A 16,532-nucleotide genomic window follows, 5' to 3' on the forward strand; every position below is an offset into this window, starting at 1 on the left:
AAAACAGAATGAAGAGTGCATGCATGGATGAAGCCCACTCTTGCCTAATGGTGCATGGGGCAATACCCCTAGCTCCGCTAATTACGTTGGTTGGTCAATTTTGCTATTTATAAGTAATAAATTGTTATAATTTTTGAAGACGTAAAACCCCATCATAATCAACTACTTTTCATGCACTATTTTTTTAATAATTGTAAAAAATAATGGGAGTTGATTCTATGGAGAATTATGTGATTGATTGTTGTTGTGACGCAAAAGAGTAGGGCATAATGGTTACTTTTTCATAACTCATTGTCGTTGCCTAAGATTATCATCTAGACTAAAAGATTGCTTTACCTCGTTAAGTCCTTTTTGGGTGGGGTTACAAAGTAGGAGCTATATCTTCGTCCACTTTTCTTATTTTAGTCCTCGTAAATGGTCCATACCGTTTTGAACAATTATTTACGAGGATGAAAGAGTTTTTGCTCAAAAGCCCATTATAGCATGTGATCATACCACGTAGTTGTTATGACACTAGATAGACGAACAATGGTTATTGATTTAGCTTGTTGTCTATGGCCATGAGACCATGAGTGATTAGACCCGAATGGACATGGTTTGGTTAACTGTCGGGTCAAATTTGAATGGCACTAAGGTGAAGGGAAGACGATATTAGTAACACATCATGGTTTTGTGATTATTCTTTGGCATTCATGTCAACGTAGGGAGTTTGGACATGACTATGAGGACATTACTGTGAAGTTGGGTTATCGAGCTTAGCTCTAAGTTGGTTAAGCTCATGAGGGATCAAAGGAAACTAAATATGATGCGATCATATGGGTCTTTGTTGTTTTGTTAGGGGTTACACTATGTTGGTTTCATTGGAGTTTGGTAGTAGTGTCTGCGCCTTGCAAGTTAAACATGTTGGTCATATAAAGCATTTACCCTTTATGTGTTGAACAAGTGTGTGGAAGCAAATGAAAGATATGCTTTCGATAGCCTGCCTAGGGAGTTAACATTGGACCCAATATACATCCATGTAGGTAGCCCATTAGAAAAACCTATCACTAGCCTTACTACAAGAGGCTCTTGAAGCTAGCATCTCATTATAGAGAAAAGGTTGTTGAGAAAAAGAGTGGCCTAGCTCCACTAACCAGCCACCCACATAGGAAAAACCCTAGCCTACTCTCTCTCTCTCTCTCTCACGTCTAGAAAATGTGTAACATTGAGCTGCCTGACCTGAGCTTCATTTTTTGGCTTTGCTGTTTGTGTCGTTCATGGGATATTCTCAAGTAGAAGATATAATGGTTTCTTATATGTATTCGGCTTGAGAGTTCAGTCCAAATGTATCGTGCTAAGGGTTCAAAAATTAATGGCCCTCTTTCTCCCTGACAAGTAAGGTTGTGTGCACTAGCCACTATAACAATCACCATACAGTAGAGATAGACCAACACTCTGCTTGGTCATTAATTGCACTTAAAAGAGAACATTATACAAGAAGAGAAATAAAAATGGAGCCTTGATTTATTAGGCTAAGGCTTTGGCGATAGGGATAAGCTAGTTTATCTGACTCAAGCGAAGTGTATTAGTAACGATGAAATTCCACCTTAATGTAATCTTGGGAGGCAATAAGCATGAAATGATATAGAATGTTTTAGTTTTCCTCGCATGTGATAGAGGGGATGGAAAAGTGAAAAAACAAAAATGATTTGAATGAATTTATTGCCATGCTCTTATCACATCAAATAAGGATAGAAAATATTGTGGATAAAAGGGGTAAAATAGTAAATTTTATGTAGTAAACCTTTTCTTCTTTACTTTTGCTCTCCATTTGGGAGGATGAATTTTGGTCGACCCACCCCCTTTTTCCTCTTTTTTTTTTCCCCTTAAACATGTCTAAATCAATTCACAGTTAAAAAAAAAAAAAACATATATATATATATATATTTATATATATAAACAAATTTATAAAAGTAGTTATCAATACTTACAATAAGATGAATCTAATTTTGGCTTCAAAACACATTTTGAGAAGCTTTCAAGTTAGCTTTAATTTCAAATTTGATAAAGCTAAGTTCATGTGGAGTTCATCTATAACTTCTAATATATATAATAGGATTATTAGGTTATTGTGCCAAAAAAGAAAAGCTTTCTCCAATAGAAAAAAATGTGAAACAAAAAAAGAATATGAAAAGTAAGTAAGTAAGTAGACTAGGAATTTATACTTGTTTGCTTAGATTTATATACCTCTCTCTTCTTAAAATTCATATCTAGACTTCAAATCCTTTATTTTTCATTATAATTATCGATGTAAGGTTGAATTTAATCAACCATGTGTTGGCTTTATTTCGTGACAAATTTACTTGTAATACAGCACTTAGAAATCTTGTATTTAGGTGGGAATCATGTAAGGGTAGTGTGTGAGAGAGTGTGAAGAAATGCTCAAGACAGTGCAGTGAAGCAGAGACTCGCGGCTAGGACTCGCGGGAGGCTCGCGGCTTGCAAGCCGCCAAGAGTTGCACACGCGCAGAGCATGCAGGGGAGCTGAACAGTCATGCCACCTGGAGCACTACAGGACAAAAATCCAGACTGGCCATTAAGTTAGCTCGCGCTTGAACTCGCGACTCAGTCAAGTCACGAGGTCAAGTCGCCAGCCAACCCTGTTTTGGAAAAATTGACTTTTCACATTCCATTTTCACACCAGTATAAATACCCCTCATTCCCACAAAATATAGGTGGCTATTCAGAAAGAAAAACCTTAAGAGAGGTTTCTTCAAAACACCCACCCAATTAGAGAGAGCTACTCATTCTTAGAGAGAAATCTTTGTAGTCTCTTCTCATTCCCTCTCTCATTGTCATACCTATTGAGAGAAGATTTTTATCCAAACACTACCTACACCCATTTAGAGTATTGAGTGTTTTTGGAGTTTTGGGAAGCATTGAAAGATGCCAAGGATGGCGGATGCTATGGATTATAGTGGAATCCGGTAAGTTAGAAAAGAAAAAAGTTCGGCGCAACCTCATTGGAACAAGAAGCTTGGAGGGCTTAGGTACATCGGGTAGATTAGGCTTGAAGGGTCTATTACTGTTCATGTATCCCAACTACATTTTCTAGTGGATTATTGACCGCTTGGAGGGCGGCGGAGAGGTTTTACATCGAGGGCTTCGGTTTCCTCTTCAATAACACATCGTGTGTTGTCCTTGTGTTTGCATCTCTCTTCCCTTTATCTTTGCCTTTTATTTTCTGTTGTGGATGTGTTTTTAATTGGCTTAAATTGTTTACCAATTCTGTTTATAGTTTTTGTTCATTTTTCGCACACTAGTTGTTTGACATAAAACTTGAATTAGTTATTTTGTAATTGGGGTCTAAACGTTCAAGGGTGTTTTATACACTATTTGAACTCTCAATTGGTATCAGAGTGGGTACACTTGTTATGGTTTAATTACCTAAGTGTGATCCTTGACCCCTTGTGTTTTTTTTTTTGGCCATGGATTGTGCTTTGTATGCCTCTTTGTATGATTTGGTTGGTGATGAATGTAACATGCCACGTGTTTGTGAAAATGCCTCTATGAGTGTTAATTCTTATAAGTGTGCTAACATGTTATTTGAATCTATGGGTGTTGTTGACAAACTTTTGAAGAAAAATGTTAAGAAGTTTCAAAAGAATTTGAGCAAGTTATTTTGTGAAAAGGATGATTTGATTGCTAAGCTCAATGAATCCAACGAATTGGTTGAAAAATATAAAAAACTTGCTGAAGTTTCTCTTAAAAAGCTGAAAGAGTTTGAATGTTTGAATATGGACTTGGATGCTAAACTTGTTTTGTCTAACAAACTTGTTGATGAGTTAAAATGTGAAAATGAATCTCTTAAGATGCATGTCAAGTGTTTGATTGCTGAACTTACTGCTAAAAAGGATGATAATATTTGTTGCAATCATGTTATGGTACCAATTTTGTGCCTAGTGTGTGTTCTACATTAAAGGACAAATCAGTGTACATTCCTCCACATAAAAGAAATCAAAAGATGGAGAGAAAGGCTGTTAAGTCAAAGCCTCCATGTAGGTCTCAACCTAAGGCTTGGGATGGATCTAAGTTTGTTCCAACTTGCCACCATTGTGGTGTGATTGGTCATATAAGACTTCAATGTCATAAGTTGAAGAGGGAACAAAACCATATTGCTAGATCCCTTCCCAAAAGGCCTAGTGGACCTAAACACATTGTGTGTCATCATTGTGGTGTCTTTGGTCATCTTAGACCTCAATGCTCTAAGTTTCATGTTGTCAAAAGAATCAAAAGAAAAGAAAAACTTGATCTTCATGGAAGTTGTGCTAAAAAGAGTAAATCAGTTTTGAGTGAAAATAACATGTTGTTAAAAAAAATGTTTAATGCTCTTAACTCCTTGACTATGTGCATCTCCGGTTCTCATTCTTCCAACCCTCGTCTCACTTCCCATGAGACACTTATTCCAAACAATCATTCCGTTTGGATGAGGAAGGGTTCCTATGGTTGAGCTTTTACTCTTTTGGTCCTTGATCTAATTCTTTCGATCTTTGTAGGACCCTTCATGCATTAAATGTCATACCTTCATGCATTTTGTGCATCTTGCATTTATTTGTATGCATTGTTTTGTTTTTAATCTTACTTTTATATTTCAGTTTTGTGTGAGTAAAAAATCCAAAACCATATAAAAAGTGAAAAATTTAAAAAGTTTGATCGTATATGTTTGAGTACATATCACATGTGAATTTGGTCTTGTACCTTTGTACAAATAGTTTTGTGCATTTACGAGCTTAGATTGTTCTTTATGCACTTATATCTTTGTGGGAAAAATCTTGACATCTTTGTGTGATTGTTGTAAATTGATCTTCAAACTTGTCATGAATGATTAGTCAATAGTCATGTTGGTTTCGATACATGCATAGACTTGTGCTTATATCTCTTCCCATTCTTTTATTTTTATTATTTAAAGAGCTCACCAAATGTAAATCTCCAAATGAAAAGAGATATTGAGTTGCAAAAGCCGTCGCACATACTAGTATTCAACTAGGAAAAAGGGAAAACGACTTATATGAAAATGTATGATACCCAAAAAGCCAAAGGCTTGTTCATCAAATTGAAATATCACAAATTTCAGGCATCGATCTCAAAATGAGATGTCTTGATTCAAAAGGATCAAATGTTATGAGTTGTAAAGAAGCCAAATGAAAAGTTTCATCGTATGTAATCATTTTCTTGTGAGAGGTCATATATGTTCATTTCTATAATTGAGATAGACCACTTGACTTAGTACTAGTTGTGTATGACTTGATTAAATTGATCATTGAAGCTTCACTTTAGACTAAGGACTATTCCACATTTGATACACACACAACACATATGCCTAATGTTCAATGAATCTCTTATTCATTTGTTAGATTGTACTTGTCTAAATGTGATTTGTGTGTGCTTAATCATATATGGTTCAATCCAAAAAGATTTTTGATCATTTTATATGTTTTTGGAAGTGATTTTTATCACTTTTTGTATTTATGTTTAGTGCTTACTTTGTTTTTCAATGTTTAAACATGTTCTGTTTTGAAAAACAAGTGTCAGAATTTTTGGCTACTCATTTTGGCTACTCACGTGAGCTGCTAGCAAGCTGCCAGTTTTGGCTACTCGTTTTGGCGACTTGCAAGTTGCGAGTTCATACAGAGGGGTTTCGCGACTCACTCGCGACTCAGCTCGTGACTCGTTAGTCGCGAAACGCCCAGAATCTGCTTTTTAAAGAGCTTTTTCGTGGGAAACTTGTTTTAAACCTCTCCCATCTTCTCTAAAACCCCTCTTTCAATATGTTTTACATCAAAACCCAACCAATTTGAATGGTTTTTCATTCCATTAACATTTCTAAGGTAATTATAAATTCTTTTCATTAATTTTGATCCTTGGATTATGTTTTGGAAAGTTTTGTGCTCTTGGTTGAGATTTTTATCATAAGGGTGGGGAAAACTTAATCTTTTGTCAAATTTCTTAATGGGATTGGTTTCTTTTGTTGATTTGTATTGGATGTTGGCCCCTTGTGGCAAAAAAAACATGTATTAAGGGTGGATTTTATGATGTTCATGCATTATTTCACATTATTGTTCATCATATGCATGCTAGGTGTTTGATAAAATGCCTCTTAGACATTTTCTCGCTTCTTTGGACTTCGATGAGTACCAAACTTTGGGGTTTCTTATATTTCCTCATTAGGAACATGTTTGGTTTATTGGTTATGTATTTAACACATCTTGCCCCACATGTGCATTTTTCATGCATTGGTCATGCATTGCACTTAGCCACCTCTTGCACACACCTTTGCTACCCTTGTTATGCATTGATCTAAACCTTGCTTCTTCATCCTAGCATGTCATGTCTTCCTTATGCTCTGTAGCAATTTACATTGTCTTAGGTTTGAGCTTTATTTTCTCATTCATCTCGCACCCCTCATGCATCATTAGCATTATTTGTACCTTCATGTCTTGCCCTCGTTTCTTCTTGACCCTTTATCTATTCCTGACAAAAAAGGAGAGAGTATGCTTTAAAGAGTATACCGGAGTGTTTTGTCATTTCTATATGACTCTTGTGCACATCCTTAGAGAGAGAAATTCTATTTCTCATGCACATTTGTAGGGGGAGAGATATTCCATAGGGGAGATGCATATACCAAGGGGGAAAAGACATTGAGATAATAAGAAAACTTTGTTCTGTTTGTTTTCTTGTTGGCTTTATATTGCGTTGAGTTATGCTTTGTGGTTCTCATCGCATAATGGTTTTGTTTTGGACATGCATATATCCCTATGCTATTGTGCTTTATTGAATGCATGTTCGGATGATCATTTGCTTTGCTATGTGATCATTGTAGTCATTTCTATATGACTGGTTTGGTTTATGATTAAGTTGCTCACATGTTTCACATCATGTTTACTTGATCACAATTTACTTGTTACATTATACTTGTCCTTTTATTACTTGCTTTACCTTGAGGGTCTAATGTGTTTTGTGCAAGTATTTCAGGCTACAAGTATATATGTTCCAAGTGCATCACAGCTTCTCATCATTTTGAAAGAGAGAAACTTCAAGCACTTTTAGTTTATATTGTTTAAGTTTTTATTCAGTATTATGTGGTTTGTATCATTGTTGCTTTTGTAAGCTTTTAGGGTTTGCTATCATTGTCTGTAGGCTTTATGGTCTGTATCATGCTATATGCAGCCTTTTATATTTTGTTAAATCAGTACTTCTAACTAAATGTCATGCATTTTCCTTTTAAGTACTGTCACTCTTATACCCTTGTAAGATTGTTCCTAAATGTATATACTTAGTATATTATGCATTGGTTGAGTGTTGGGCATACAAAGTAACTTGCATTGTTCTTGTTTGCTTGTATGTTCAAGTATTCATTCCAAGTGTGAATGAGCATTATGGTCACTACCTTGTAGTGATTGATTGTTGATCAAGTCATAGTTTGTTTCTTAATTCCATCTTTGCTTGATCACATATAGCCTGTTTCATATGCATTTTATGTTTTTCTGCTTACAATGATCATGGTGTATTGTTGTGTTTCAGGAGTTTCATGTTCATATGATTCATGTGCTTCACAGCTTCTAGATTTAGGTGTGAGTGAGTTTTGCCATTGTTCCCAAACTCACGTTTAAGTCTAAAGTCTGTTTTAGGGTGTTTTGTCACGGAATAGCCAAAGGGGGAGATTGTAAGGTTGAATTTAATCAACCATGTGTTGGCTTTATTCCGTGACAAATTTGCTTGTAATACAGCACTTAGAAACCTTGTATTTAGGTGGGAATCATGTAAGGGTAATGTGTGAGAGAGTGTGAAGAAATGCTCAAGATAGTGCAGTGAAGCAGAGACTCGCGACTAGGACTCGCGGGAGGCTCGCGGCTTGCAAGCCGCCAAAAGTTGCACACGCGCTGAGCATGTAGGGGAGCTGAACAGTCATGCCACCTAGAGCACTACAGGACAAAAATCCAGACTGGCCATTAAGTTAGCTCGTGGCTTGAACTCGCGACTCAGTCAAGTCGCGAGGTCAAGTCGCCAACCAACCTTATTTTGGAAAAACTGACTCTTCGCATTTCATTCTCACACCAGTATAAATACCCCTCATTCCCACAAAATATAGGTGACTATTCAGAAAGAAAAACCCTAAGAGAGGTTTCTTCAAAACACCCACTCAATTAGAGAGAGCTACTCATTCTTAGAGAGAAATCTTTGTAGTCTCTTCTCATTCCCTCTCTCATTGTCATATCTATTGAGAGAAGATTTCTATCCAAACACTACCCACACCCATTTAGAGTGTTGAGTGTTTTTGGAACTTTGGGAAGTATTGGAAGATGCCAAGGATGGTAAATGCCAAGGATGGCAGATGCTATGGATTATAGCGGAATCTGGTAAGTTAGAAAAGAAAAAGGTTCGGCACAACCTTGTTGGAGCAAGAAACTTGGAGGGCTTAGGTACATCGGGTAGATTAGGCTTGGAGGGTTTATTACTGTTCATGTATCCCAACTACATTTTCTAGTGGATTATTGACCGCTTGGAGGGCGGCGGGGATTATTGACCGCTTGGAGGGCAGCGGAGAGGTTTTACGCCGAGAGCTTCGGTTTCCTCTTCGATAACATATAGTGTGTTGTCCTTGTGTTTGCATCTCTCTTCCCTTTGTCTTTGCCTTTTATTTTCTGCTGTGGATGTGTTTTTAATTGGCTTAGATTGTTTACCAATTCTGTTTATAGTTTTTGTTCATTTTCCGCACACTAGTTGTTTGACATAAAGCTTGAATTGGTTATTTTGTAATTGGGATCTAAACGTTCAAGGGTGTTTTATACACTATTTGAACTCTCAATTGAATTATCAAAAAAGAAAAGAAGAAAGAAAAGAAGAAAGAAAAATGAGTTTTAAAGTTCCACATATTAACTCATAATGCTTGAGTGGTGTAACACCAGTGCTGTACATTTCTCATCATAGTTGGTATTTCTTATAGCGAACAACTCATAATGCTTGAGTGGTGTAACACCAGTGCTGTACATTTCTCATCATAGTTGGTATTTCTTATAGCGAACGACATTCTCTTTACTCCTTTTATGACTTTTTTTTTTTTTTTTTTGACATCCTTTTATGACTTATTATGTGGCGGCTTGGGTAGCTTCCATTTGATTATGTCAAGCATGCGCATTTATAGTAAGGCATTTTTTTTAATTGATCTACCAAAGTTACATGCTAACTCTTGTATTCAAGCTAAGATAATTCACATTAATGATACATCATGTAAAACTATTTTTATAATATAATTGTTAGGTAGCATGCTAAATATCATAATGGATTCCAATTCATAAAATTCCCTGAAATTATGAAATAAAAGATTCAAAATTTTGAATTTCTCAATTAGAGGTATGCAACCAATCCATCGGTCTATCAAAACTGATCAAATCTAACCGAACCTACTAGATTGGGTTGGTTTTTAAGGGTTAATGGGTTAGGTTGTGTTGCCATTTTTTTTTTTTTAATTTTTTATAGTGGGTTGAGTTGGGTGTGGGTTAACAGATTTACATATCCGCCTCAACCCGACTCACTTATATTTAATATATATTTTATATAATTTTATTATTTACTCTTTTGGTTTGATGAACTACCAACAGATGTATAAATCAAATAATTTGTATTTGTTTGGTGCTATGCTCAGGTTTGATTAGTAAATTTATTGTTATCTGTGTTGGTAATCTTATAAATTTGTTATTCTAAATTTCCAATGCTCTTTTTTTTTTTTTTTTTTTTTTTTAAAATGTATAACCCATGGGTCCAACTTGATTGACATGGGTTGGGTTGGACCCTTGTGATGGGTTGGGTTAGATTGAGCTTTTTTCAACTCAACCATGGTGGGTTGGATTGAAAAAACTCCTCAACCCCACCCAACCCAACCTATGCACACCCCTAATTCTCAATTGAAAACACCAAACACTAGTTGAACTATAAGTCTCTTGATAAGATACATGAATTTATGACCATATTTTTGTTTATCTCTCTCAAATCTTATTTTTTGGATTCTTAAAAAAAAAAAAAAAAACTCATTTTGTCAGAATTTTGCACAAATAACATGTTTGGACATTACTTGTTAGGACTTATGCAACAACAATTTTGAGGCATTCCATCTCCTAGGTGTTACTCCAAGACATTATTGATTATTCTCCTTAACCCATCCTAAACAACTTGTCAAACTCTAAATCTCTAATTTTTATTGGTATTTCTCTATTGGCAAATGGATGCGAAAGTCCTAAGGTTCAGTGAACCCTCTAAGAAAGGAGCGCCCTCAGATGTACCATTGTTGCTCATATCAGCATATATTGTGTCTCACCAACTATCATTCAAATGATATGCGATTAATTGAATTTGTTCTATCTATTTGCAATTTTGGGGGCTGCACCCTTGTCGTGCATCCCTCAGCCTACTTGAAAGGATGATTTTCTGATAGGCCTACCATCTATTTTGTCCTATAAATACCCCATCACCCCACACACAAAAGTTTGTATAAGAGACATGCTATTACCGTGCATTTTTCTTTTCTTTCCAAAGTTTTATTTACTTAATCATCAGGACCTGCTCGTCCAGTCTCACTGGTTGATCTTGGTTGAACACATAAATTCATTTTTAGGCAAGTTATTATTTTGGTACATTTATTTGATCTATCACAATCTAAGTTATAGTTATATTCCTTATTGCGGTTACAATCCTTTTGATCCACCAACTTACTACAACTATTAGGAGGTTTTGCCTTCTCAACATAGTTACCACTACTAGTATTGATATGTTTAAGGAGAGAAGGTATCTCATGCACCCATCACATACAAGACTTTTGCATTTAATTAAGGAGACTCCTAACTAGAAATCAATTAAATGAAAGAAAAATGTCTACATGAAAAGTTTTATAGATCTTTTTTTTTTTTTTTTTTTTTTGAGAGAAAGTTTTATAGATCTTTAACTTGTTAAACAAGTCTTATTTTTAGAGCCAAACTAAATTGGGTATTATAATTTTAAGGATTGATTCTTCTAATTTTTGAATAGCAGCAAAGCTCGAACTCATCACAAAGGAAGATTATGGGTCCGTTTGGATTGAGCTTATTGTTGCTGAAACTGAAAACTGAAAACTGAAAACACTGTAGCAAAATAATTTTTAAATGTGTATATAGTGTCGTGGGACCCATGAACAGTATGTGAACAGTGCGTAAACAGTGCACGAATAGTGTTTTTTGTCCCCTGCACAGTGATTTTACTGTCCACTTGCAGAGAAGAAAAAAAAAAAAAAAAAGGCATGAAAACGCAGGGCTGAAACGCAACTTTCAGCCCTACCCAAACGCTCACTATATGTTCAGCCTTGGTTTGGTTTTTTTTTTTTTTTTTTTTTTTTTTTTTTTTTTTTAATTTTTAATTTTAATTTAATTTAATTTTTATTATAGCAAGCTTGATTTTATTTACAAGTTACTTGATTGACTCATTATTTATTCAAAATAAATATAATGTGTAATTTATTATCCATTCACAAATCTATGCTAATGATTAATAATAAAATTGTAGTTGAAATTATATTATTTGAGTCAATTATAAAATTATATTCACTTATTTTGTATGAATATAAATGATTTTTACTATGAAATTAACTATGTATATTATCAACAATGAAAAATTATAATTTGATATTTTAAGCTTATTTACAAAGTTAGTCATTTTTTTTTTTTTTGAGAAACTATTTAGTCAATTTATTCTTGACTTTCTATAAGTGTATTTTACACATGTACACGCACAGATGTGTGTGTATATACACACACACAGAAATCGAGCTCCAAAATCATGATAATATAATCGTCCACAAATATATTATTATGCTTAAGTTTGACTAAATTACTAAACATAATCAAACTTATTTTGTACCGAATCTAAATTATTAATAAATAGGTGGGCTATTTACGACCTTAACCATTTTGGTGGCTCTAATTTATATATATAATCCAAGCTTGTCAGGTGTCAAACATTCTGCACCTTTATCTAATCTCACTGAAGATTTTATGAGTGTCCAACATGAACCTTATAATCTTCCTTCATATAATGGTAGCCTCCTTCTTCTTTTTTTTTTTTTTTTTTTTTTTTTTTGAGAAACACGTAACGGTAGCCTAAATAAAGTAAAAACACAAACAAAATCCAGTTCATACATTCTTTTCTCTCTCTCTCTCTCTCTCTCTTTGTGGAACCCCAAAACATTGAAACAAAAATCATGCTTCCCAAAAAAGTAAGAAGAAGAAACAGAAAGCAATTTACACAAACCACACCATTCCCTTGTTGGGTTCAACTTCTCTCCCTCTCCCAATTCTCACATGAAAAGAGAGAGGGAAAAAGAAGGAGATAAACATCCATTTGCTCTGTTTCTTACCAATACTAGAACATATGAAACAGAAGAAACAGAGCATCAAACAGAGCACCAAATGGTGTTCCTCATTTTCTTCATCTTCCTCTTCTTCTTCGATGTCTCCCTCTCTGACCCTCAAGCCTCTTTAGTCGGCGAATTTTGTGGTTCCATAAAGCTGGAATCCAGCCCAAACTTCATTCCTAATTTCATATCTTCAATGGAAGAAGTATCTAGAAAAATTAATGATGAGCATTGGGGAGCCAATGCTGTGCTTTCGACAAAGCCTGAGATCTTCACATATGCTCAATGCTATGGTTTCCTCTCACGCAAGGATTGCTTATCCTGCTACTCTGAGTCCAGGACAAGGCTTCCTAAATGCCTTCCTTCAAATTCGGCTCGCATTTATCTTGATGGTTGTTTCTTTCGTTACGATACCTATAACTTCTTCAAAGAGTCCCTCAATGAAAAGCATGACTACGTGAAGTGTAGCCTGCCCACAAATGTTAGCAAAGATGTGTACATTGGAAAGGAGTTTCAAGAAAAAGTGTTTAAAGTTATTGAAAATGTGACTGACTTGGCAGTGTTGAACAAAGGTTTTGCATTGTCAGGGGAAAGAGGAGGTCTGGAGGCTGTTTATGCAATGGCGCAGTGTTGGATGACAGTGGATACTAAAAGTTGCAAAGAATGCTTGTTAGATGCACGGAATAAATTGAGAAAATGTGCTCCGGCCACAGATGGCAGGGTTATGAATAGCGGTTGTTATTTGAGGTATTCTACAGAGAAATTCTTTGCTGATAGCGCTGGGGACGAGGATGAAACTGGTAAGAACAAGTTACTCTCACAAAGCAAATGTGTTTTTTATTTTATTTTAATTGGATACTATTTTCAGTATTTTGTATGAACGTTCTTTGAGGCTGTTTAATTGTTTATTTTGTCCTTTTTTTGGGGGGGGTGTTAGTTTTAGTACTTGTTATTTAGTTCGGCATTATTTCCTTAAGTTTTTGAATTTGAGTGTTGGGTATGATGGTATATATTTGATGTTGGACCCTGAGAAAATAGAGCTCTTCAATGGCTTATAGTGAATTATATTCTTTGTCTTTTTTGATTTACTTTGTTCTATAAATTCACATTATGTGCTCAATGGAACTCTCTGAGTTTTATTTTCTAATTCTGATGAACATATATTACGCCCCTTCTTTCCTGTTTTGTTTGCTCGAGGTCCTGCAATTGTAATTATGTGATGGGTATTTAGTTTAATACATTCCTTTCTTAATTTATGTTATGGCATTTCATCTCTGCTACGGGTTGGGGTTGCTAGTAACCTTACTAATTTATTTTCTTCATTTCATGTATTTTCAGGGTCATCTAAAATTGGGATCATCATAGCAAGCATTTTATCAGCTATTGCCTTATCTATGTTTGCTCTTTTTGGTGCTCTTTTAGGCTATAAGAGAATATCACAGAAGAAAAAAGGTACATTTCTGTAAAAAATCATACATTTATCAAGCTGCACTTTCTTGAGCTTCACTTTTTTTTAGGTACAACTTTTTCGAACACCCTATTTTCGAAAAGCTGAAAAATTAGTTGTAAGAAACTGGCATGTCTTAAATCTTAATAGCCTCTCAATGTTCATTTTTTTCCATGTTTTAGTTTGACCTTCTTTTGCTTCTCTGCAGCACAAAACAATCTCAATGGGGTTTCAGTTCCCGTGAGAGAGTCTAGTTTGAATTTCAAGTATGAAATACTTGAGAAGGCCACAAATGGTTTTGACTCCTCAAGGAAATTAGGCCAAGGTGGAGCTGGTTCTGTGTTTAAGGGGACTCTCCCTGATGGAAGAATTGTCGCAGTTAAAAGATTGATGTTCAATACGCGGCAATGGGTGGATGAGTTCTTCAATGAGGTGAACTTGATCAGTGGTATTCAGCATAAGAACGTTGTTAAGCTTTTGGGTTGCAGCATTGAGGGCCCCGAAAGCCTTCTAGTTTATGAATATGTACCTAACAGAAGCCTTGATCAAATCCTTTTCGGTGAGTAATGCATCTTAACTTTACTTATAACTTCAATAGCATGAGGTATCTTAAAAACTGCAATATGTACAACCTGCCAACAAAGCCACACGTCCTTTGGAATTTGAAATGGTGGATGACCATGACTCAGATTTTGGCATCTTAACTAACTTTGTCTCAATTTGGTTGTGTTTCATTTAACTTAAGATACAATTTAGCTGGAGAGCATGTAGAATAGTGTTGGATGTCTATCCACTCCAATTTTATTTTTCTAATTATTAATCAAACTCTTATTTTTGCAGTTAAGGACACTTTCCTCATTCTAAATTGGCAGCAGCGGTTTGATATCATAATTGGAACAGCAGAAGGCCTTGCATATCTTCATGGAGGTTGTGGAGTGAAAATAATCCACAGAGACATAAAAAGCAGTAACATTCTCCTTGATGAGAATCTTACTCCAAAGATTGCTGATTTTGGACTTGCTAAATGTGTTGGTCCAGATCAGTCTCATATTAGTACAGGAATAGCAGGAACACTGTAAGCACAAACTATCTCCATTAGTCTCATCTAATATTTGGTCTACATCATTGTTTACATACAAGTTAAGAGTATAGAATTTGTTCCAACTTGACAAATAGTTAGCCACCATATAGTTTTTAAAAGTCACTGAAATTGTGAATGATTCTTTCCTTTTCTTAAAGAGTTAACAATGACCATTTGTTGCAGGGGATATATGGCTCCTGAATATCTTGTTCGAGGACAGCTAACCGAGAAGGCAGATGTTTATGCTTTTGGAGTGCTGGTTCTTGAGGTTGTATGCGGTAGGAAGAACAGTATTTTCACACAAAGATCAAGCTCGGTTTTGCAATCTGTAAGATTCATATTCCTTTTGCATTCCTAATCTATATTCTATAGCAACATTCTAAATAGGGCATATTTATATGTTCTTTTCTAATATTTGTGGAAATTAAAAAATTCACTTCATTTGAATTCTTAAAACCTACATATGCAACCCTTTTTATTTTCTTTAGAATTATTTTACCATATGTATAGGTCTCAGCACATGACATGGTTTTCATCGTGCTGCCATCAGGTTTGGAAAAATTACAAGGCAAACAAAATTCTTGAATGTGTTGATCCTTCCTTTGATGGCGGATATTCTGTAAGAGAGGCATCGAATGTGCTTCAAATTGGTCTTCTTTGCACGCAAACTTCTCTTAAACTAAGACCATCCATGTCTGAAGTGGTTCGGATGTTAAACGATGAAGAATATATCATTCCCTCACCAACACAGGCTCCATTCTTAAATGCTAGCATCCTAAGTTCCGATGAAACTAACCAATATTCAGCTGCAAGAACTTCAACCTCAAACTTTCAAACAACAACTGAACGGTCCTATTATTCCAGTGATCATTCCTTTAATGAGCAACTGAGAACTGAAGTGTATTCTTTTCATACTGCTGCTGAGTCCACAACAGTGGACAGTGCTGAATCCAGTCCATCAAAATGTGAAGCATCTGAGATAAGGTAAATATATTGACCTTAAATTCTTTAAAGATTCAAGGGGTTAATGTCAGATGTAAGTTCAAGAAATGTAGGCAAAAGAGATTGGCTATCTTGGCCAAAAGAAAGGTTCCAATGCAACTGTATGTGTGGTGAATCTCTCCTTGAAGTTTGTATTTATGATGAAGACGGAGGTGGATTCCCAAGCCAATGGAAATTATGACATGAGGGAAGTTTATTGCACATATAATCGGGGATGTGTACAAATAATGAGAGGGTTTAGTCATGTAGAGGATGTTTTGGCATTTTCTTTTTCCATTGAAGGAAAGAAGGATCATATATGTTTTTTTTTTTAGTTACAGGCAATTATTCTCCCCACATTATAGATAATTTGTAATATATATCTAAATCACAAAATTTTGCAATAAAAAAAAATCAATTCAAGACTAATTTATAATGTTTAATTGCCATCCAAATTAGTGTTTAAATTATCAAAATTAAGGACTAAATTTATGATAAAGTTTGGTTGTTGTTGTTGTCTCGATAATTAAACTCAAATCATGAAGTTGATTGCAGAATTTTCGTAGTTTATGGTGTACAATACAAAAGCTCCAATAGTTTTGGCTAGA

General features: G+C 35.1%; 1 protein-coding gene across 2 annotated transcripts; it reads left to right on the forward strand.

Annotated features, from left to right (window-relative positions):
- Positions 1-12,322: 12,322 nt before the first annotated feature.
- LOC115965901 (cysteine-rich receptor-like protein kinase 42) lies at positions 12,323-16,257 on the forward strand. 2 transcript variants are annotated; one of them, XM_031085201.1, is made up of 6 exons: positions 12,323-13,215; positions 13,754-13,867; positions 14,071-14,421; positions 14,703-14,937; positions 15,127-15,271; positions 15,494-16,257. In XM_031085201.1, exons 1-6 carry the CDS (start codon positions 12,363-12,365, stop codon positions 15,929-15,931), a joined length of 2,136 nt encoding a protein of 711 aa, XP_030941061.1. In that variant the 5' UTR covers positions 12,323-12,362; the 3' UTR covers positions 15,932-16,257. The 2 variants fall into 2 exon arrangements, with proteins under 2 accessions (XP_030941061.1, XP_030941063.1); XM_031085203.1 differs by having other exon boundaries at positions 15,454-15,612.
- Positions 16,258-16,532: the final 275 nt, after the last annotated feature.

Source organism: Quercus lobata, chromosome 10 (assembly GCF_001633185.2).
Source record: "Quercus lobata isolate SW786 chromosome 10, ValleyOak3.0 Primary Assembly, whole genome shotgun sequence".
Classification (NCBI taxonomy): Eukaryota; Viridiplantae; Streptophyta; class Magnoliopsida; order Fagales; family Fagaceae; genus Quercus; species Quercus lobata.